General features: G+C 43.2%; 1 protein-coding gene across 6 annotated transcripts; it reads left to right on the forward strand.

Moving 5' to 3' along the window:
- Nucleotides 1-240: 240 nt before the first annotated feature.
- On the forward strand, nucleotides 241-23,578 carry LOC121540225 (protein ECT2). 6 transcript variants are annotated; one of them, XM_045207794.1, is made up of 26 exons: nucleotides 241-546; nucleotides 4,573-4,735; nucleotides 4,886-4,965; nucleotides 6,533-6,628; nucleotides 7,288-7,470; nucleotides 9,154-9,243; nucleotides 9,383-9,490; nucleotides 10,598-10,671; nucleotides 10,813-10,943; nucleotides 11,096-11,211; nucleotides 11,599-11,661; nucleotides 12,305-12,530; nucleotides 13,532-13,656; nucleotides 14,653-14,772; nucleotides 14,886-14,954; nucleotides 15,043-15,153; nucleotides 15,393-15,489; nucleotides 15,770-15,851; nucleotides 15,987-16,065; nucleotides 16,746-16,865; nucleotides 17,659-17,797; nucleotides 18,811-18,965; nucleotides 19,709-19,816; nucleotides 19,959-20,099; nucleotides 20,743-21,100; nucleotides 22,555-22,643. In XM_045207794.1, the coding sequence occupies exons 2-25, from the start codon at nucleotides 4,606-4,608 to the stop codon at nucleotides 21,085-21,087; spliced, it is 2,988 nt and encodes a 995-aa protein (XP_045063729.1). In that variant the 5' UTR covers nucleotides 241-546; nucleotides 4,573-4,605; the 3' UTR covers nucleotides 21,088-21,100; nucleotides 22,555-22,643. The 6 variants fall into 6 exon arrangements, with proteins under 6 accessions (XP_045063729.1, XP_045063728.1, XP_045063730.1 ...); XM_045207793.1 differs by lacking the exon at nucleotides 241-546 and adding an exon at nucleotides 731-907; XM_045207795.1 differs by lacking the exon at nucleotides 241-546 and adding an exon at nucleotides 731-907 and having other exon boundaries at nucleotides 4,577-4,735.
- The last annotated feature ends 44 nt before the right edge of the window (nucleotides 23,579-23,622 follow it).

The raw sequence follows: 23,622 nt of genomic DNA on the forward strand, positions 1-23,622 counted from the left end.
AAGTTTAGTAGACTTTACCCTTTGCCAAAGTTTCAGAAAATCGCATTATTTAGGAGCGCACTTCACAGAGGCGTACCCTAACGGAAATATGCAGATGATGCTACAACGGGCCAATAGGATCTCGCTAGCTCGTGCTTGGCTCTGCCCACCCTCCTTGCTTGTTCTGCCCATTATGACTTATTTGTTCACATTGGAAACGATAGGCTGTGGGCTATCTTGGTTTAGTTATTCAAATCTTTGCCTAAACATCGGGCCTGGTCTGCTTAGTCTGTTCGCAAGCATTCCCGGAAGACTCGCGATGTTGCGCCTCTGGATTTAGAAACTCTGTGAACAAACGCTCAGTGACCGCACCAGCGAAGGGCAGTTGAGGTAGACCTGTACTGCAGATATTCTGTCTTGAAGCCTTGCCTGTGTGCAAATCTTAGAAAGTTGATTTCACGTTAAACTTCGTACAAAGTTGATTTATCTAAATTAACTTGCCCAGGTTTAATGAGGGCAGTCTATAACAGAAGCGGACCATACATTTGAAGAATCTCTGATGAAAAGGTGTGTATAACTTTGTAGCCAACCCTGTGCCCACCGAGCGCCTATGGCCTGGTGCGCATCGTAGTTTGAATCCACGAGCCAATCAGAAGCCGCGCAGTGCTGATTCAGCAGGCTTTTCCATTCTTGTCCAATCAGATTACAGCCACCTTGTTTGCCTTGCTTTTTGAATTCGGATTGAGCGAGATGACAGATTTATCCACGCGCAAATAGATGTATTTACTTTTTTAGAGACGCGAATAACCTACAGATAGCTAGCAGTGTCAATTCAGTTAGCCAGCCGCTAGCTAGCTAGCTGAACTGGTCAACTAGCCAGTTTACCACTGTCACTTGCAATTATTTGTTGTTATTTCCAAAGGTTTTGGTAAGTGTTTTGACATTTCTGTTTATTTTCCAGCATGTTTATTAAGTAGTTAACTATTTTGCACGCTAACCAATTTAGCTAGCTAGTTAGTAACGTTAGCTACAACACGTTGTTGTGTTAATGTACGGTAGCTAACGTTAGCCAGCCTGGTTCGTTTTTGTCAAACAGTCAGTCAGCTAGTCTGACGAAGGTTTTCACTACGTTAATGCACTCATAAATACACTTTAACTTTTGTTGTTTGTTGTTTTGCTAGATAACGTTACATAGTTAATCAGATGTTGCTAACTGGGGTCGGGACGTCTGTTACGTTAATGTTGTACAGTACTGTATGCCAAGGTACCAAATGTTTGAAACACCCAGCCTGAATAGTTAAATTGGCGATCTAGCTAATTTATAATATTAGATATACAATTGGAGATAGGAATCTTGGCTAACTAACTTTATCCAGCTAGCTACTTCCTACGTGTTCAGCTAGCTACCAACACTCAAATATATTTTAGAAAACAAATCATGTAATTTAGCTGGTATTATGAATCTAACGTTATCATTCAGATCAACAACATCCAAGTTAGCTGGCTTTGTAGCAACAAAAAGGCTAGCATACAGAGCTCACCGTCACTCATGTACACTAAGTGTACAAAACATTAAGAACACTTGCTCTTTCCACGACATAGACTGACCAGGTGAAAGCTATGATCCCTTATTGATGTCACTTGTTAAATCTACTTCAAGTGAACCTCCCGAGTTGCACAGTGTTCTAAGGCACTGCATCGCAGTGCAAGCTGTGCCACTAGAGATCCTGGTTCGAATCCAGGCTTTGTCGTAGCCGGCCGCGACTGGGAGACCCATGGGGCGGTGTACAATTGGCCCAGGGTAGGGGAGGGAATGGCCAGCAGGGATGTAGTTCAGTTGGTAGAGCATGGCGTTTGCAACGCCAGGGTTGTGGTTTCGATTCCCACGGGGGGCCAGTATGAAAAAAATAAAATAATAATGTATGCACTCACTAACTGTAAGTCGCTCTGGATAAGAGAGTCTGCTAAATGACTAAAATGTAAATGTAAGATGAAGGGGAGGAGACCGGTAGAAAAAGGTTTTAAAGCCTTGAGACATGGATTGTGTATATGTGCCATTCAGAGGGTGAATTGTCAAGACAAAATATTGAAGTGTCTTTGAACGGAGTATGGTAGTAGGTGCCAGGCACTGCAACGCTGCTGGGTTTTTCATGCTCAACAATTTCCCGTGTGTATCAAGAATGGTCCATCACCCAAAGGTCATCCAGCCAACTTGACACAATTGTGGGATGCATTGGAGTCAACATGGGCCAGCGTCCCTGTGGAACGCGTTTGACACCTTGTAGAGTCCATGCCCCGACAAATTGAGGCTGTTCTGAGGGTAACTCAATATTAGCAAGGTGTTCTTAATGTTTTGTACAATCAGTGTATGTAGCTAGCTATCTAAACAGGCTCTCTGATTTATAAAAATAATCAGTTATTTGAATTTCATGTTTGTAGAACTATTTTCTGGAAATGTTGCTTAAATGCAACAATGGTTTTCAATGGTATGACAATTTTGTGGTTAGAACTGAAATTCTATAAAAAAGCTTTGATCTGATAGAACATAGTGTAATGGTATATACATCTGAAATTAAGTCATATTTTGACAGAAATGGCTACATTTAACAACTTGACCAATCCATATTTGGTTGTCCTTTCTGTCTGAACTTGGAGAGAGAACCTCTTATCTTACTTTTCCATAAGGTTAATGGCAGTATTCTGACATCATAAACCACTTTTTTGGGTAAAGTCTTATTTTGATGTGTAGGGGGGGACATCAAAGTTACTCCTTTAAGTATTTGGTTGTCCATATGTGCAGAATTTGGAAGGGAAACAAATCTCTAACTTGTCTATCAATGTGGACCCATGTCTCAGTTTGGCACCCCTTTAAGCCCAATGTTGCCCTTTTGCAACACTTCCAAAACTACCTCAATACTATAATCTCTGAGAACTAACAATCATCAAAATAAAAGCTAGACAGTCTGGGAGAATTTGAAAATTCCCAAAACAATTAATTTAGCAGTATTGATTTTATAATTGTTAGTTTGAGCATAGGAACACAGCATTAGCCATGGCAAAATACATTGAATTGCAGGAAATTGGCTTTAAAACTGCAAACATTTCTCTCAGCTCCATGGAGAAAATTTTGACTTGCAGGAAATTGGCTTAAAGATACAAACATTTCTCTACACCTCCAAAATGGGGGCCTCGCCTACAGAGCCCATTGCCATGCCCATGCCTACCGTTATCTAGAAAAACCCTGAATAAATACTTGTGTAGGGTACCAGTGTGGTCTCAGACAAGTTTCTAATGTTTCAGAGGCTACTAATACCACAATGTAGCCTAGCGGTTAAGAGGTTGGGCCAGTAACCGAAAGCTGACTAGGTGAAAAATCTGTTAATGTGCCTGTGAGCAAGGCACTTAACCCTAATTGCTGCTGTAAGTCGCTCTGGATAAGAGAGTCTGGTAAATTACTAAAATGTAACAATTTAAATTCTGTTTTGTTTAGGACCTGTACAGGATGCAATTTAAGAGACATTGCATTTTTGCAACGGTGGGTCTCACAGGTTTAAAGGAAAATATCTAAATGTTTTCACTTCATATTCATAATCTCCAGCACCACCCCAACATCAACATATGTGAAAATGGGGCGTTTCTGTTTTGTAGTAAAAAAGATACGTGTTTCCAATGACAAACCAATTAGTAGGCAATGCCTACTCATAATTGGTTAAAATCACACGATGCACACCGACGTTATTGGAAACACTTATCTTCTGTCTTTATTACAAATCCTAGAAACGTGCCATTTTCACATGTTGATGTTGGGGTGGTGCTGGAGATGATGAATATGAAGTTGAACATTTTTAGAATTTCCCTTTTAAGGATGCGGCAAATGACTACCTGTTTAGCAGGACTTGTCCAACGTTGGAAGGTATGCCCATAATCAGTAGAAGGTTCTGATTAGGAGGTCCTTGTTTGCAAGAAATAATTGAATCCAGTTGTTAGGCACTACCACCCCCAGTGTTTCCCCTCTATCCCGCCGCTGCTAAATTGTTGACGCCGCTCCAAAATATATCATACAAATAAAATACAAATTCAACTACTTAAACAACTAAAACCAGATATAAATTATGTTGAAAAGATAATGGAGCTATATATGTTTTAATAAGATAATGAGAACTAGCAATTACTAAAATAAAAACTAGACAGTCGAGGCTAATCTCCCCCATTTTGATTTTATGTTTGAGTCACTCAGGTAGAAAAAGAACACAGCATAAGCCATGGCAAAATTTGTAGAATTGCAGGATATTAGCTTTAAAGCAGCAAAATGTCTCTGCGGCCAAGAGGACAGGCTTACATTTTGGCTGGAGACTGCTGCATTGGCCCCCCCGACGCGAATTTAGCCACCGCTTATGTAAAAAAAAAAAAATCTGGGAAATGCTTCGCAAGGTATAATACCTGAATTCCACTTGGGTCTAAAATGGGCTACACACAGGCCTAGTTCAGACTCCAATAAAACATTTATTTTCATCATTTTTATTCCAAGTTGTTTGGCATTTGACACCTCACTCTCTCCTCAAGCTCTGACTTTCCTAACTTTTGATTGTTTAGACAGGATTGTGCCACCACCCTTGTCACACTGCCATGGCTGACAGCAGCATAGTTACTTTGGGGATGGCTCGGAGCCTGCTGGTGGACTCCTCTGTGTATGACTCCAGGATGGCTGAGACTACTAAGGATGTATTCCTGGGTTTGGGTTCTGAAGACATGGAAGGCAAGAGTTTCACCCTTCTCTCAATCAGTGTGATATTAACTGCCTTTTACCTGAGGCTGTCACTCAAAACAGGAAAGACTTCTTTTTATGATTGCTTTCACATTACCTTTGAGATTCACTGAGCCCTTGGTCCTCTGTATTCTCTTGTAGAGATGTTACCTCGGGTCGAAACCAGAGTCGTTCTTGTAGGAGAAGCTGGCAAAAATGGAGCACTTGTCAAAGCACTGCAGGTACCGTGCCCAAATGGTTTGAGCCCAGTTGTCATTGTGGAAACATCATTGCATTATGGTTTGTTTGTGATTATTATGTTTTTATTTTAAGGATAATGAGTAAAGTGAGTCAATACACCTGCTCTTTCCTTGACATAGACTATCCAGGTGAAAGCTATGATTCCTTATTGATGCCACCTGTTAAATCCACTTCAATCTGTGTAGATGAAGGGGAGGAGACAGGTTAAAGAATGATTTTTTTTAGCCTTGAGACATGGATTGTGTATGTGTACCATTCAGAGGGTGAATGGACAAGACATAATATTTGAGTACTTTTGAACGGGGTATGGTAGTAAGTGCCAGGCGCACCAGTTTGTGTCAAGAACTGCAACGCTGCTGCGTTTTTCCACACTCGACAGTTTCCTGTGTGTATCAAGAGTTGTCCACCACCTAAAGGACATCCAGCCAACTTGACACAACTGTTGGAAGCATTGGAGTCAACATGGGCTAGCATCCCTGTGGAATGCTTTCGACACCTTGTAGATTCATGTACCGACAAATTGAGGCTGTTCTGAGGGCAAATGGGGGTGCAACTCAATATTAGGAAGGTGTTCCTAATGTTTTGTACGCTCAGTGTATGTCATTACAAATAAATGTAGGACTAATATAGGCTAGATACTTAGACATTTAGCTTTTTAAAGAAAGATTGTGCTTCTGGGGTCTTTACATCTGCACTTGGAGATACGAATTGTTAATACAGGGTGTTGGAGTGATATTAGGCAGACTACTGTTTCCTAGAGATGGTACAACGGCTTAAAAATACGGGGATTTAGATTTGTTTACAGCTTATGGCCATTGGTTGGGTTCATGCAACATATCTTGTCCTCTTGGCAATCATATAATTTAGGTTAACTATCTACTCTCATAAGGATTTAGTGAAGTTTTTTGAGTTTTGAGGGTGGATTTTAAATGTGTTTTGATAGAAAAGGGGGAAATTACCTAGGCCCACGTTCCATTCATTTAATTGATGTCTGAAAGTTGTCAGACTGTATCCAGAGAGAGAGGGTGAGCTTGGGCCAAGATTAGAAGAATCTTGCCAATGTTCTCCAGTTAAACTTCAGACCGTGTCCTGTCTATGGCCTTTAGAAAACGACTACTGTCATGATGAAAGCAGGACGGGAGACATGTCTGTATGTGTGTGGGGGAGGGGAGTGGGACAGATGTGCTTTGTCTGTGAACGTGAAGCAGCGGCACAGACCTAAACTGTAGGAATAAAACGGGTTCACCCTTGAACGCCGAGAAGCTTTTAGATCTCAAGGCTTCTTTAAATGATCTATTTTGTGTGCCAATATGTAGTATTGGCACATCCACCGACAGCTTAATCAGAGGGGGAAGTCTGCTGAGTGAATCGACAAAAAAAGTCGACCTGCTGCTTTGAACTTTATTAATTTAGCAGAACTTTCCCCCCGGATAGTGTTTGACATTTGTTTGAAGTCCTTGCCTTCTGGGTTGCAATGACACAGGCCCGTTGTTCAGAGAATTTGTCATTTTGGTGTCGCCAGCTTGAGGTCAATGCTTCATTTTACAGGCTGTCAAAATAATGGAAGTCCCGGTGGTTAAGATTAGAGGAGGAGAACCGGGTGCTGAGTCCGGAGAGAAATTGATAAAATCTATAATCAATATGGTATGTCTTTTTTCGGACTGGGATTGTGTTGCATGCTTTAATCCACCAAGGGGGGTCTCTTTGCATGGGAAATCTCAGGGTGATTGGCGTGCAACTGCAGCAGTATCCTCACAATTATTGGTAAATGTCACAGATTTATACTGTTAACACCTGGGGTCCAAGCTTAGATGCCTCTAACAAAATGATCTAACACGTTCACACTGTTGATTCCTCTGATGTATGGTGGCAATAATTCTGAGGGGATTATGCATTTTATGAATACGGTTTACAGGTATCATACATACTTTCTCTCTTCAGCTTAATGATCTCTGATTTATTTAGGCTGTGTTCTTGATTCAAATTCTGCCCGACTGAGTTTAGTGAGTTAAATCGATTTAATCGAATCAAAATAACACCATCTGAGTGAGCACTGGAAATTGTTTCATGCGGCATTGAGCAATGTCATGGTGTGCGTCAGTCTGTGTCTCTGCAAATTAATGAACGGCTTTCAAGTACCTGAACTTCAATGTTTACTGTTTGCTCTAAACTCCACTAAATGTGCTTTAAATGTATCACTCATATTGCAATATAATATCATGATTATCAAATTACTCCTTTTTATATGAAAGAGCTGCTTGTGTGTCCCTACTCTCATTAACAGTGACCTTTTTAATCCAAAGGATATCAACGTGCCTTGCATAAAGACAGACGATGTCAAAGAGTTTGGAGACGGAGAAAACACAGAGTTTGAGACGGTATTCGTGCTCACAGACTTTGCCTCTCCTGACTACATCTATCTTTACAAACATGACAACCGGATCGTGGGCCCCCCGGTTGTTCTGCACTGTGCGAGACGAGAGGAGGTAAGGACAGGAGAAAATCACTCCTGAAATATACTCACTCACTCGGGGATGGCACTTGCAGTGCTCGGCTATGGATCACTCCTCGCCCGTTCAAGATCTGAGGTTTTGACTGTTATGGTGCAATTTAGCATCTGCCTGCAACGGGAGATGAAGTTAAACATGGTGGAAAAGTTGTGCTTTCAAGTTAAATAGATTTATATGATGGTTTTGATTGTTCCCGTGAACCCTGAGAAATGCATCACTGTTGTCTGGGTCTAAACAGAGCACCTGTTCAACTCAGCCAGATTACTGGGGAAGATGAACACACCACTGGCCACAGATCATTGCAAACCTTACCAGTCACCTCTCTAAGATTAACGTAGATCTATGGAGGAATGCATCACAGCTCTAAAAACTGAAAAGGCTTAAAATATGGCTGTATTCAGAATGAGAAATTGTCTCTGCATCTATCCCCTTATCTACCGACCCTGGTAACTTGGAGATCAGCAGAACACAAACGTACAGTGCCTTCGGAAAGTATTTAGACCCCTTGACTTTTTCAAAATGTTGTTACGTTAGACTTATTCTAAAATGGATTAAATCAATGTTTTTCCTCAGCAATCTACACAATACCCCATAATGACAAAGCGAAACGGTTTTTAGAAATGCTTGCAAAATTATTAAAAATAAAAAAAACAGAAATACCTTATTTACATAAGTATTCAGACCCTTTTCTATGAGACTCGAAATTGAGCTCAGGTGCATCCTGTTTCCATTGATCATCCTTGAGATGTTTCTACAACTTGATTGGAGTCCACCTGTGGTAAATTCAATTGATTGGACATGATTTGGAAAGGCTCACACCTGTCTATATAAGGTCCCACAGTTAACAGTGCATGTCAGAGCACCAAGAACCCGATGGTCACTCTGACAGAGCTCTGGAGTTCCTCTGTGGAGATGGGAGAACCTTCCAGAAGGACTGCTATCTCTGCAGCACTCCACCAATCAGGCCTTTATGGTAGAGTGGCCAGACAGAAGCCACTCCTCACTAAAAGGCACATGACAGCCCGCTTGGAGTTTGCCAAAAGGCACCTAAAGACTCTCAGACCATGAGAAACAAGATTCTCTGGTCTGATGAAACCAAGATTGAACTCAAAGCCCAGACTTGAACCCGATTGAACATCTCTGGAGAGACCTGAAAATAGCTGTGCAGCAACGCTCCCCATCCAACCTGACATAGCTTGAGAGGATCTGCAGAAAAGAATGGGAGAAACTCTCCAAATACAGGTGTGCCATGCTTGTAGCGTCATACCCAAGAAGACTCGAGGCTGTAATCGCTGCCAAAGGTGCTTCAACAAAGTACTGAGGAAAGGTTCTGAATACTTATGTAAATGTGATATTTGTTTTTTATTTTTAATACATTTGCAAACATTTCTAAAAACATGTTTTTGCTTTGTCATTATGGGGTATTGTGTGTAGATTGAGGATAAAAAAAATGATTTAATTAATTTTAGAATAAGGCTGTAACGTAACAAAATATGGAAAAGGTCAAGGGGTCTGAATACTTTCCGAATGCACATACTTGCACAGGCCTTTCATACAGCTTTGCTACTGACCAGTAAAGAACCCCCCCCAAAAAAAAATGCAGTGAAGGAAATAGCAGAGATTTCTAAGCACCATATTGTTTGTTTTTGTTTCCCACAGCCCCTGCCATTTTCCTCTCGTCCTCTTTACTCTACCACCATGCTCAACTTGTCACTGTGTTTCACAGGCTTCCGCAACAAAGAGGAAGTTGTAAGTGGAATGTGTTCAAGCTGATTGTGTCATTATTTGTAACACTACAAAGTAACAACATGTCGGTTTTGTTTGCTATTTTAATGCTAAGAGATATGTGTTGGTGCCAAATGTCACTCACTGCCTTTATCCCCTGCAGAAAAACCTGGTGAATCTGGTGCATCACATGGGAGGCACCATTCGGAAGGACTTCAGCACTAAAGTCACCCATCTCATTGCATACTCTACTCATGGCGAGAAATACAAGGTTTGTAAAACAGCCCTTTCCTCCCATCTGGAAGAGCTCATGTATAGACCTAATCCATGTGATTTAGTTCTCCTCAGGGAGTTGCTGTTGTTGGATTCTTTTCTTCCCCACATGACATTTTACTTGCTGTCTGAAGTTTTCGTTTTTTTGATTCTCAGTGGTTCTGTTGGCTTTTCTCCACATCGCTTCATTTTCTCAACTGAAAGCTCAACTTGTTCAGTGTTTTGCTCCAGCACTTTAAACAGGAAAAGTAGCCTAGCTCTCTTAACAGACACACTGAGCCATTTTACATTGAAAAGTGTCTTACTGTTTAACAGAGTACAAGAATGAGAGCAGTTTCAATACACATGCCTTTTTTCATCCCTGGTTTTGAAGGAGCTTTTTAACTCTTGCAGTACCCGGCACATAGCCTACATCTGTTGTAAAAGAGGGCCAAACACCTCAATCCTCTTTTGTAAAGAGTAGATAGTTATCCTAATTAGGGTTGGGCGGTATCTAGATTTTCATACCTTCATACCGTTTCTGTACCATACCGGGCACAGGAGGCTGCTGAGGGGAGGAGGGCTCATAATAATGGCCGGAATAGAGCAAATGGAATGGCATCAAACACCTGGAAACAATGTGTTTGATGTATTTGATACCATTCCGCTCCAGCCATTACCACAAGCCCATCCTCCCCAATTAAGGTGCCAGCAACCTCCTGTGATACCGGGGTATACAGTATTACCGGTAGTGCACACAAGGGCTTTCTTTCCAATCGTAAAAAAACACAACGCACAAAACAAATTTAGGCAGCAGGGATCTTGATCCAGGAGGGGTTTGTCTCTGCTGTAACCAAGAAGCTTGTCTTGCAAGTTAGCAAACCAAATGCATAGCTGGAACCCTGAGCTGGAGATAATTGATTTGGCACATCTTAGATAGTTAACTTATAGTTATAAGCAGTGGCCTAGCACGCATTCCACCCACCCAAGCTTTAGGGTGCTCCCCCCAAAAAGGGACAGTATTGAAAATCGTACAGTCTGTATTTCAAAATACCCCGGTATGTGGTATGTACGGTATACCGCCCAAGCCTAATCCTAATATGACATACCTCTGTGTCTCCTCTAGCTTGCTGTGTGTATGGGGACACCCATCCTCACCCCAACATGGATCCATAAGGCCTGGGAACATAGAGATGATGTGTAAGTACCTCCTCACGCGCCAGACAATGGCCAAAGCCAACTGCATGCCCAGTCCTCATTGTGGTCTTCACATTCATGTTTGTACATCAACGTATACTATTATGTACATGTATGAGGGCTAACAACCACCTGTTCTTACAGTAGTTTCCATGCTGGAGATGAAGAGTTCCGCACTGAGTTCAAAGTTCCCCCCTTTCAAGACTGTGTGCTGAGCTTCCTGGGCTTCTCAGACGAAGACAAGACCAACATGGAGGAAAGGACGATCAAACATGGTATTGGCCTGAGGTCTTACTTTTTCAGTATTTTATTTTTTGTCCCTTCATATGTTATATCTAGGCTTTACAAAAGCTACTCTGCATGCACATTATCTTCCCTTCTATTATGGAGTACTTTTTGAGTTTTTAAAACTTTGTGTTTCTCCAAGGTGGCAGCCACCTGGAGGTTGGAGATCAGAAGTGCACTCACATGGTGGTGGAGGAAAACTCTGTCAAGGAGCTTCCATTTGTACCATCAAAGAGACTTTATGTTGTCAAGCAGGAGGTGAGCACTTCAATGAAGTAGATGTCAGCATACATCACCGAACCCGCGGGAGGCAGACATAAACATAAAACATTTTCCCAGATCAACAGTGTGTCTGACTGAAGCATAATACCTCAAATTCATGCATTTTATGCGCCTCAAATTCATGAATTTTCCTAATACATTGGCATTGTCAAGTCTTGGAAAATGAGCCTTGTTATTTTATTCTAAAGAGTATGTCAAATTAGCATTTCTATTTAATGCTTTTGGTTGTATTGATAAACTCTTGCCTCACTTGAATGATCAATATTTTATTTTCCTTTTAACTAGAAAAGTCATTTGAGCAGAGATAGTGAGCACTGGTGTTCCCCACCTTGTATCAATACTCTGTTTCTTTGCCTGTTTAAGTGGTTCTGGGGAACCATACAGATGGATGCCCGAGCAGGAGAGTCCATGTACTTCTATGAGAAGGTAAGTTCTGTCTGTGAGTCAATCGGATTCATCCTCCCAATGCCCTTACACAAACCTCTATACAGTGGAATGGACACTGCTAAGAATCTATAAGCTGTGTCGCACACATCCTCACGAGTCTCCCTCTTTGGATTGAAGTGAGTTCAGAAAATAAAATACAAATATTTTTCACATACAAACTTTACTTGTCTGAACTACGAATCAAAAAAGCTCCCCAAAAATAGTATGGTCCCTGTGATAGAATGTTTATTTTGATTGGCAATATTCTGCATTTTTCAAAGTCCATGTCTGGATTGTAAGAGAAAGTGTTCTTGCAAAGCATGTTAACGTTTAATCAAACTATTATATAAGTCTGAGTATTCACAATTGTAGTATTGTGTGCTTGCAAACGTAGTCAGTAGACTTCCATGTTTACACTTATAAGTGTAATTGCTTTACATGTGCAAACGGATGATTAAAACTAGGTGAAATTATGGCTTCGCAAGTCTCGTTATCACAATTTTGAACATCTCCCCTCCAGAACTTAATAGAGCATCTGACCAAAATACGTGTGATTCTTTTTTTTTAGTTCTGGTTTTCCTTTTTACACACATTTTTCTCCATACACCCTCATCTGACATGCCCATGATTCTACTACTCTCAGATGGACAGTCCTGTGATGAAGAAGGCTGTGTCCCTGCTGTCCCTCAACACACCTAACAGTAACCGGAAGAGGAGGCGTCTGCGGGACACCCTGGCCCAGCTCACCAAGGAGACCGAGATCTCCCCCTTCCCTCCACCCCGCAAGAGGCCTTCTGCCGAACACTCCATGTCCATGGGCTCTCTGCTGGACATCTCAAACACCCCCGAGACCTGCAAGGCCATGGCAGGTGAGAGAGGAGCCACAGTCACTCATCAGCCACACATGTCATGTCACAAGGCTGGTAACACTGGGTGTTAGCCCATCAACGGTGGTTAATAAACTCCTCTAGCCTCGTTAAAAGTTAATGCAGGCAAAAACAGACAGGGATTATAGCATCATTAGTGTCTCGTGTCAGCTGAAATCAGGGCCCTGTCATAGACTGAGGAGACGGTCACTGCTTGTTGCAGGGGGAGGCAGGAAGAACCAGCACGCTCTGCTATTCTGTTTGAACCACCCCCCTGTCTTTCAGAGCACAGTGTAGAGAGCAGCAGGTGTAGGAGGCGCTGTGCTAAGGCCAACAGGCAGAGCAGGATGAGGAGGAGTGCCAGGGAGATGAGGAGTAGGGGGACAAAGAGTGGCCCTTCCACTGCACTAGCACCCCCACCCTTCAGCAGGAAGCAGGGACCCCAGAGGCCCCCAAGGGTCCTCAGGACAGGGAGGGTGTCCCCATCCATCCCAGTCCCCGGCCACAGCGATTGAGGAAACTTCGTGGGTGGACTCGTCACAGGAGTCAGTCTGTCTCAGCGAATGCCAGGAGAAGACAGGTCACTCAGTTGAACTGTCACTGTGGGGAAATCCGATTTGGCATGATATTAGAAATTAAATAAGAATGTTTTTAGAGCTGTCTGGATGATCAAAGTGGTGCAACAGCAAGAATAGTAGGGTGAGCGTTAAAGCCTGGAGAGTTGAGGATGAAATTATATGAAGGGATGGGATTATATGAAATGCATTTAGTTGCATTCTGGAGCTATTCTCACTAGCTAAGATAAAAGCCCCAAGTCTTCTGCAGAGTAGCCTTCACTTTGCATGTCAGATAAAATACTTTTCAGAATCTCAATTTTCTAAACTATGAGACACGCAGGAAGTCAAAATAAGTACAGAAGTTGTGGATAGTCAAAGAAAACAACATGTTTTTCCCCACTGTCTCAATCAATATTCACCTCTTGACCATCTCTGGCTCTCTTCCAGAACATTCCCGGCCCCTGAAGAGCTCTACACCTGCTGTCCTGAAGCAGTCGGCTAGATGGCAGGTCTCCAAGGAGTTGTACCAGACAGAGAGCAACTATGTGGATATTCTCACCACAGTCTTGCAGGTTTGTTGCTGCTACTGTGGATGTTGGTCTCACTTAGCACCTCCGGGGCTGCTAGGGTCCTAATCAGGCTGTCCCACTGGTGCCTGAGTCCAGTGACCAGTGGGGGAGAAAATGTTATAGGATTGTGCGCGTCAGGACTGTCAGCTAGCCAGGCTCCCACTCACCCTGCAGGGCTCTCTGCTGCTCATCGTCCCAAGCCTCAGGCCTGTCCTCATCTCATCTCCCTACTCTGCTAGCTATAGCATTACTATTATACCAGTAGAATGACCTTGTTCAGCAAACCTCACTACCATATTTCGTAAACGGTGTAGTGTACCCTCTACTTTCTCCCCTACATCACCTTGTGTTCTCTTTCACCGAGACCCACGCCCACTAACCCCCACTCGTATGCAGTCACCAGTAGTGTCCTCTCTCTGTCCCATGCCCACTACACCATGCCAGCCCAGGAGACAGATGGCCGGCTTCACATTGGATGGTCTTTAACACTGACTGCTGACCCCATGTCCACTGACCTCTGAAGTCAGCCCATGAACTGGCCTGCCAAGAAGTGGGCTTGAATACCAATTATCCCATTATGATTCACACATGTTGGGCGCTTGTTAAAATATATTTTTATTAGAACAAAAGGTAATTCCAGGCCATCTTGAGCCTTTTTATTATATTTGTTACAGAGAAAGCTGAATAGCGCTTTTTAATGGGAATAATGTATTGTAGTTTATCAGGGGACCTACTTTCACTACTGTTTGTGAGTTTTCTATGTCTTTGATAAGATGATGGGGAGGCAGGGTGGCCTTTTATAATGAATACATACCTGCACTCTAAAAGGATTATTATCCTCCCCAGTGTTGAAAATAGATTTTACTTTCTACTTTTTATATCATTCTCATAGTACTATTCAGTCTGAAATAGTGAGTACCATCTGTATTGGGGTGTGTGTATTGGTTAAGGGAATAGTGGGCTAACTCTGAGTCTCACCTGAAACGTCTGTTCCTTTAGCTGTTCAAAGTCCCCCTGGAAAAGGAAGGCCAAGTTGGTGGACCCATTTTGGCTCCGGAAGAAATCAAGACCATCTTTGGCAGCATCCCAGAGATCTATGATGTACACACCAGGATAAAGGTGGCCACTTCTCTCCTTGAAATGTCCCAAGATGACCTGAACAAGAGTTTAATCTGCAGTGAAGTCACCTAAACGCCCTTTGTGTCTCTCTGCTTATTGGGTTAATGTGACAGGCCGATTTGGAGGAGCTGGTGATGGACTGGTCTGAGGACAAGAGTGTCGGGAACATCATTCTCAAATACGTGAGTGCAACAGGCCTTTGTTCTGAATGTTCTATTGAGCCATTTTGGACATTCTGATTCAGTTCCTTCCTCTCTGTCTGTCTGTCAGTCTAAAGACCTGGTGAAGGCTTACCCGCCATTCGTCAACTTCTTTGAGATGAGCAAGGAGACCATAGTGAGGTGTGAGAAGCAGAAGCCAAGGTTCCATGCTTTCCTCAAGGTACGTGACCTCTGAGACAATGTACATTTGTGTATACATCCATGTGAGTGTAGGTGTAGAAGTTACCATATGCCTCATGCTAAAGGTCATTCATTGCTTGTCTCTTTATGTACAGTAAGCTTGGAGGAAACTGCTCGGTCTGTGTTGTGGGTGTGAGTGATTGCCTGTGTGTGTGAGTAAGCTGCAACATGTCTGTCAGGTCTCCTCCTGCTTTAAGAGCAGTGTTTTCTTGCCTCAAGATCAATCAGGCGAAGCCCGAGTGTGGGCGGCAGACGCTGGTGGAGCTGCTGATTCGCCCTGTGCAGAGACTGCCTAGCGTGGCCCTACTCCTCAACGGTAGACTACACCACGCACACACGACAGCCAAATCTTGAGCAACATGCTACATATGTGGCATGATAGAAGTACTAATTATAATGCATTCTCCTCACCTGCATAAGAAGAGAGTGATTGATTTCCAACTGAAATGTCACATAGGAAATAAAGATAGATGCTCCTTGCCTTTATCCACAGTTTTGTTATAAATCTGTCGGTCATATCAGTTGTTTGCCCTTGACTTTTTTCACTATTCTATCAATTATATATGTTAATGTCCATTGACCCATCTATCTTGCAGATATTAAGAAACACACTGCCTGTAACAACCCTGACAAAATCACTTTGGAGAAGGCAATCGAATCACTCAAGGAAGTTATGACGTGAGTCAACTGTGCACCGCCGGCCATGCATGAAGCATTTAGTTGTAATTAAGTTAAAGCCTCATCCATTATCCATGCATTTGCATAAAGTTATTGTAGCATCAGTTGGTTAACTGAATTTATTTTACCCCTCAGTCACATAAACGAGGACAAGAGGAAAATAGAGGGACAGAAGCAGATCTTTGATGTCGTCTATGAAGTTGACGGCTGCCCTGTAAGTTGTTTGTGCATTTCTTCACTGGAATGTTGCACGCTTTGTTGAGGCTCTAATCTGTTTATGGCTGTTCTCCAGCACCATAACGGCCAGGCCTAAGCGTTCAGGCTGATATCCCTATTTATTTCACCTAATTTCCATGGGATGCATTTTTCACACTGTTCACTGCACATTTATATCTTGTAATGCATGGCTTATTGCGCTGGAGTCAACTTGATAACGTGTGTGTGTGGACAGAATTTATGTAGAGCTGTGTGTATGTGTGAACCAAACTATTTTTCTGTGTACTGAAGTCCTCTTTTGAGGTGATTATAGTGGAGATGAGTTGATACTAGAGGGAGTGAATTAGTACACCTTTGGCTCTGGGCTGTGAGTAGTATAGCTTTGTTTATCTGGATTTTGAAAGCAGAGCATCCAAATGAATAAACATAGTTGATAAGGTTTTAAAGGAATAATGGGACTGGAAATGAAAATTCCTACATCAGCCGTGCAGTGAAATTACCAATCTGTAGAGTTAGACCCATTAATACCAAATATGGTGCTTTAAAGGAGGCCTGTGATTGAATAATGAAGCTCTCTCTGGTGGCCATGTTTATTTATTCACAAATGGCTGCTGGATGTCTTTGGTTGTGTGATATTCATCCCATCTCCGCTCTCTCTCTCTCCCTCCCTCCCCCCAGGCCAACCTGCTCTCGTCCCACCGCAGCCTGGTCCACAGGGTGGAGACCATCGCCCTGGGAGATAAACCCTGTGACCGAGGCGAGCACGTCACACTCTTTCTCTTCAACGACTGTCTTGAGGTAACGCCCACATCAATGAAATAATACCAAAAGTGAAAACCCGCTCATCTGGCACTCCAGGCAGGCTCAATGAAAAATTACTTGAAATAAAATAGAAATAGAGTATTTGAACCCTGGTCTGGCCCACATGTCACTGTATTGACTAGTGATGTCCCAGACATGGCTTTAGATGTTATAAGTTTACAATACACCCAAAACGCTCTCCAAGTTAACGTTATTGTGCATTTCAGAATATCTTCCTGTCCTCTATCCCCCCCCCACCCCCATTATGAAGTCTTTGGGACTTGCTAAGAAAATGCAAATTTAGTAGCAAGGAGCCCCACTGACTGATTATATACGGGTGTGCAATCTATCGTTGCTGACGCAGCTTCTTATCTGGCTCCTAATTAGTGAAGTGTTGCATTAGAATGGGGGTTAGCAATCAAACCCAGAATGGGTGCGGGCGAGGCGGCTTGATTCAGGAGAGTCAGAGCAGCCTGGTAATGAGCATGGGGAGAGCAGGGGCTGCACTCTTCAATTATTAATTGATTAACTCCTCTGTATTCATATCTCCCCTACCCCTGATAGATATCACCCTGCCTTCATGGGACAGACCCAACCCCCGCCCCAGCCCCCACACCGGCCAGTGAAACACATGCTAATGACTGGGACCGTTTACCTTTTATTAAAGGCCCTATCGATTTGTCACAGTTTAACCACTACCACCCCTCCCCTGACACACACACTGGGGAGAGAGTTTATAGGTAGGGGTGAAGGCTTGAGGCTTCCCTACTTCAACTGTGTCTATTTGCAGATTGCCCGGAAGAGACGTAAGGTGATCAGCACATTCAGGAGTCCTCTGGGCCAGACGCGACCTGCAGCCCAACTCAAACACATCACCCTCATGCCTCTGTCCCAGATCAGGAGGGTCCTGGACCTGCAGGACACAGAGGGTGAGTGAGCCCCAGCCCTTGGCATGTTCTCTACCTACCTATCAAAACCTATCAAATCAAATGTTATTAGTCACATACACAGTTTACAGCAGGTATAAAAGGATGGAGAGATATGCTATGTGCTAGCTCCCTCAATGCAGTACATCAGACAGTAATAATAATAAGTCAAGTAAGAAATGATAAAGAGGTCGTATGCATAGTAATAATGGACTGTTACACTGTATCTAGAAATATAAAGTGGGTAGGGTCTTGGTCACTCTATGGAATACATAGTATATAATAGAACAGCAGCGTTGACTGTGTGTATATATGTGTGTGAGAGTTCTGAGTGCGCGTTTGTGTGTGTGTGTGTGTGTGTAAGGATTGGATGTGTGGGTAGTCAATGCAAATAATCTAAGGTGCTGATAATGAGTTGTAAATAGTCTCTACGGTGCAGGTCTGTGGAGACGGCTAGGGTTAACTGTTCAGCAGTCTGATGGCCTGCTTACCTACCTACCACATTGCTTAACATCCATTACTAAGCAACAGGACCACTCCTTGTTTGTGCTTCTTTTGGGTTGGTACACATTCCCTGAGCAGGTGTATTTCTCCATTCTGTCCTCTTAATTTCCCCTGGATCCTTTTCCCTCTTTTGGGAAATGTTATTAATAAGCGTACTGGAAAGCCTAATATTTAGAGTCAACAGCGACAGTCTGAAATGACAGCCCAGACATAATCAAGCAAACATCTCTCCTCTCTCCCAATAGCAGTGACTCAGCTTGTGTTTGGCCTTGTAATGGAGCTCCTAGGTTTAATTTCACTGTCAATATGTACTATAATTACAACCAGTGTATGTTGATACATACCGAGATGCCCCTCTATGCATCTTAAAGAGAAATGGGATGCAGGTTTGGCAACAATTAGTTTGGCCAGCTAGACTATTTACATTTTGGAGAGGTCCAAACCTGGCTCATTTCTCTCTCTCTATCCCTCTCTCCCCCGTTTCGCTCTCTCTCTCCCTATCCCTTTCTCAGATTGCCATAATGCCTTTGCCCTGGTTGTGCACCCGCCCACGGAACAGGAGAATCTTCTCTTCAGCTTCCAGCTGACCACTGAGGACACGGTGAAGTCAACCTGGCTGAAGATGCTCTGTCGCCACGTGGCCAACACCATCTGTAAGGCTGATGCGGTGAGAGAGGCAGAGTGAGACAGTGGTCCACGATGGGTTGGGTGGGAGGGCTCCTTCTGAGAACACAGGCTGCAACACGTTGCCTGTCTGTCTGCTCGTCCTCTAACACAGCCAGACTGGCCGGCGCGACCAAGGCAACCCTCACCGGTCTGGTGTCCTCGTGCAGAACACGGTGTCTGGACTCTTTAGAGGTTGATGAGGACACAAATGCAATTATTTAAATATTTGGGCCAGTTTTAGTACACTTACAAATTATGTTGCGTGAGAGGCCTTTTTGGTCATTGCAATCCTATTCAATTGTCCTCTGTGGTTAAACTGGAAGACAGATTAATGGAATTAGAAGTGGAATTGTACTAGAACTAACACTAAAGACATAGATTAGTTGTTTTATCTCGCCTCCACAGGTCTTTTCACTGATGTAGTATTAGAGCTTGAATGAGGAAGCTAACTAGTAATTGGCTGCCGGAGACAGATGTATATTTCCCATCATAATTAAAAACGGGCATAAGCTTCGGAGGTGAGCCCAGGCAGTCCCAGCTGTCAGGAGTGAGGTGTCCACTAGGTGGCGATGTAAACCTCTACTAGGCTGGCCTTGCTATCTTAATTGATTCACTGGCTCTCTCTGCACCATGAATACCAACCAGCTGCATGTAAAAACGGACAACAGCTTCTCACCCTATGCAGTTTGACAGCAAAGAAGAATGGGCTGGATATTTATTTAAACTTGTTTCTATTTTAAACAGGAAGATCTAATTCAGTGCACTGAGCCTGACTCTGTCCAAGTGAGCACAAAGGATATGGACAGCACGCTGAGCAAAGCCTCTAGAGTCATCAAGAAGACTTCAAAAAAGGTAAAATGGGCTCCCAATTAGCCCGTCTCTCTCCTGTATTCCACACAAGCACATGTTGGATATTGGACCAGCTGACTGTTAAACAGGGCTATTTTGAGTCTCACGGTGGTTTTGAGTGTTTGTGTGACTGTTTAACCCCCAGGTAACGAGAGCGTTCTCCTTCACCAAAACACCCAAACGGGTGATCCAGAGAGCCTTCATGGCCAACAGCACCTCCGACAACAAGAGCCCTGGCCCCAGCTCAGAGAACATGAGCCATGTGGGCAGGAGTGCCACCCTGTCAGTAAGTTAATCCATCAATTTACCCCATCCACCCACCCACCCGTCTACTTCAAATGTCCAGGCCTTGAACAAGGTTTGTCTAATCAAGTCAAGAGGCCAAAGGGGAATAGTACAAGATAAAAGAGATGGGATGGGTACTCTAATTGCACCATGTACCTTGTTTTTCTCTGAAATATCATTTTGTAGAGCTCTCCTAAGCATAGTCCTAAAAGGGTTACATAATTAGGTGATTGTTGACGTCTATTGGTGAAATTGTTGTTCTGCCAGTCCAAGCCATTTTCTTTTTGACGGAATGGCTGCGGTTTTCAATTAATGATGACACATTCCTGTTTGAACTTTTCTCCTCTTTTATTCAGTTTAGCTATTTATTTCCTGTTCTAACTGTGTCAGCAGTGATGTCAGGCTTTATTTTATCTCCGAGTCTTTTTCTGACCTTCTCTATACTTCCTTTTATTAGAATGGAAAAGATGAATCATACAATACTAAATATTTGAAGAAAGGTACTGCTCTCAAACTTTGCTATTAAAAATGGATTTTAAGTGCACCTTGATGCAGTGGTGGGATAAGCAGAGTCTGGCCTATGAGTTAACGGTGTCTCTCCCATGCTCTGTGACTCTCCCCCATGCTTTGCTCTGTGACTGTAGATGGCCCGCTCCACCTCCACATTCAACCTCAGCGGTTCCACCAAGAACTCTGCTGCTGCTGTGGTGCAACGCTCTAACTCCCTGGACCACCCACCCTGTCCCCGCCTCCGTGTTGCCGTCTGTATTCACACCCCAGATCCCATCCCTAGTCCACCCTGCCCTGAGGAAACCCCACCTAAGCCCCAACCCACCCCCACCAGGCCCCCTTACTCTACTGGCCCCCCTACCTGGAGGGTCCCGTCCAAAGGGATGCTTCCCCCTGGGGCCTGCAGGGACCTGCTGGTCCCATCTTCTGACCCCCACAAGGCAGGGTGTCTGAGGCCCCGCAAAGAGACCCTCCTATAGGCGGCTGACTGACGTGAGCATCACTATGCTAGGTTTAATACCCCTTTTAACTCAATGGGATAGGTAGTGGCTCTCTCACTGACTAACTCTTCATTCCTGGGCTGTGGTGGCACTCACTCTCCTGCTCTCTGTGAGCTCCCTCCTCCTGTCTTATCTGCTGCACACCTCACTCACTCAGCTCCACTAAGATCAGCCTGCAGCGCCGAGCAGATGCTCACTTTAGCTTTTACATAAGCCCTCTCAATCCATTTTGGTATAGGGAGGAATGTCTTACAGCAGTCACAGCAGCAGATGATTTGGTTATGATCTATGGCCTCCAAAGCAATAAATGTTGTGGTGACAGTGATTTTAATTATTCTCCCACTAATTTAATTAAATAAAGGCAACATTGTGCAGCAGTATGCATTAGTGTTTGGATGGAGACTCCAGGCCTTTTGACAATCTATCACTGGGCATTTGTGAAACACTGACACTGGCTTCATGTGTGTCCTGACTCCTGTTCTGTCTATCTTCGCTGTACCACTGCTATTGATCCCACGCCCTCAAATTAAACCGTAATGTCACCTCAAATCTCATTAACCTGACTGGGCCCTGTTGAAGTGAGAATGTGTTATGGTGGTTATAGCAACAAGCACACAGTGAGAAGGTGCTGGTGCATAAATTGGGTTGCTATTCAGGCTGGCCTTTCCTCTCACCCTGGCATTAGTCGGCCGCAGCTTTACTGAAGGAGGATACATGATACACGACGCGCACCTGTTTACGCTCCTACATTCGTTAACACTCGGGTCTCCATAGGGCAGACTCCTAATGAGGGTGAAATATGTATGCATTTTAACCAGCCAGACCTTGTGCTTCCCCCGAAATCACCCTGCTTTTATGCAGCAGCACCTTTCATGTTGGCCTCCCCAAGTTGCCGCGGTAACATATAATCAAGGTTCCTTTTCAATAGATCCGATTCATCCGCAGTAATGAGCAGCACATGGACGGAGAGAGGAAGCCATGTCTTTACAACATGGCAAAATGTTGAATGGTTTTGAAAGTTGGGCGGAGAATAGTAATATTGTATTGGCGTTACTTGCTCGATTAGTTCAGTGCCAACATTTGGCTAGGAAGGCAGACTGGCACTGGGGAAAGCTGAATGTAAAAGTAATTAAATGAGACTTCCATATAAAACGACCTTGTATCCTTCACAAAGCACTTCCCACAAGATTGCTTTTGCGGCCCACGTGACAATCCATCTTCATGTCGTGGCTTTTAAACGGTCCACCAGGAGTCCCAGCGTGTACATGTGGTCAGAAAGCCCTCATGTTGAATGACTTAAGTGCTCACTTGAGCGTTTGCTCATCTCTAATCCTTCAGTGTAACTCATTGTCCTTAAACTAACACTCGAAGGGTCGTTTCTGTGTTGGAACCCAATCAATTTCCTAATTTAATTAATGTCCCTGTCTCCTGTTCTGTTCCCTCCAGGCGATGCACTCTCCCTCCATGGTCAACCTGCCATCCATGTTTGAGAGGAAGTACCACACGTTCAGTCGCTCCACATCCCACCTGTTCTGATTGACTCTTAGAGGAGAGAAACCCATCAAGCTGTTCTGCACTGTGCACTACTCACTGTAATTCAATTAGCTCACCTCTCCACAATGTTACTACAGATTGGCACATCCTGTAAGCGTTTAATGAACACAAGTTCATACGGATAATGTCTGACTTGGAAAATGAAAGATATGGATACTCTTGTATTTAGTGTTTACTTACAATGTTGCAAGTTGACCTCTAGTGTCTTAGACATTTGGGCACATTTGATTAACATGTACAGAGGTACGATATTCACTGACATATTTTCTATATTTTTGTCGTAGAGGGATATAATTCACTGAATGATTAGCCAATAAAAGTGTTTTTGTTTTTTGGGAACAAGCCAGTTGGCTTCACTTACTAAAGTTTCCAGCTTTTATAAAGCTCTTGGAATGTTTTTACTTTTGATACAAATGAGCAGAATTAGGGGAACAAAAGCAAACATAAGCATATCTAAGTCTGTCTGTTTGCTGTTTTGTAAGTGATTGTTTTTTATGTTGTCAAGTGGGTATGTTTTTATGGGAGGGACTAAGGGGATGATGTTGCGTAACACTACATTTATTATCCAGAATCATTTTATAAATAGTCTACAAAAAATCATTTATTTTTCTCTTGCTATTTGTGTACATTTGCCTCTATCCCTTTTGTCTGTCATTATCTGTAATTGTTCTGATTACCTCTTGGCATAATTGTCTTCCACTATGTGTATTCCATACACTTTCACATGTACATGATCCAATGTTAAGCTTATTTCTGGTGGTTTATTCAGTTATAGGATGTTGTTCACGACTTCTCTTACCAACACACGATGAATGAAAAAATAAATAATTCCCTCCAATTAATCTGTATTGAATAGTGGCTATTATTATGCAAAGTCACTTTTATTATGGTTTTAATAAAAATGCCCTATATTGAATGTTGGTGGGGTTTTTTAGGTAAAAAAATATATAACGTGCGTCT

Source organism: Coregonus clupeaformis, chromosome 26 (genome assembly GCF_020615455.1).
Source record: "Coregonus clupeaformis isolate EN_2021a chromosome 26, ASM2061545v1, whole genome shotgun sequence".
Taxonomy (NCBI): Eukaryota; Metazoa; Chordata; class Actinopteri; order Salmoniformes; family Salmonidae; genus Coregonus; species Coregonus clupeaformis.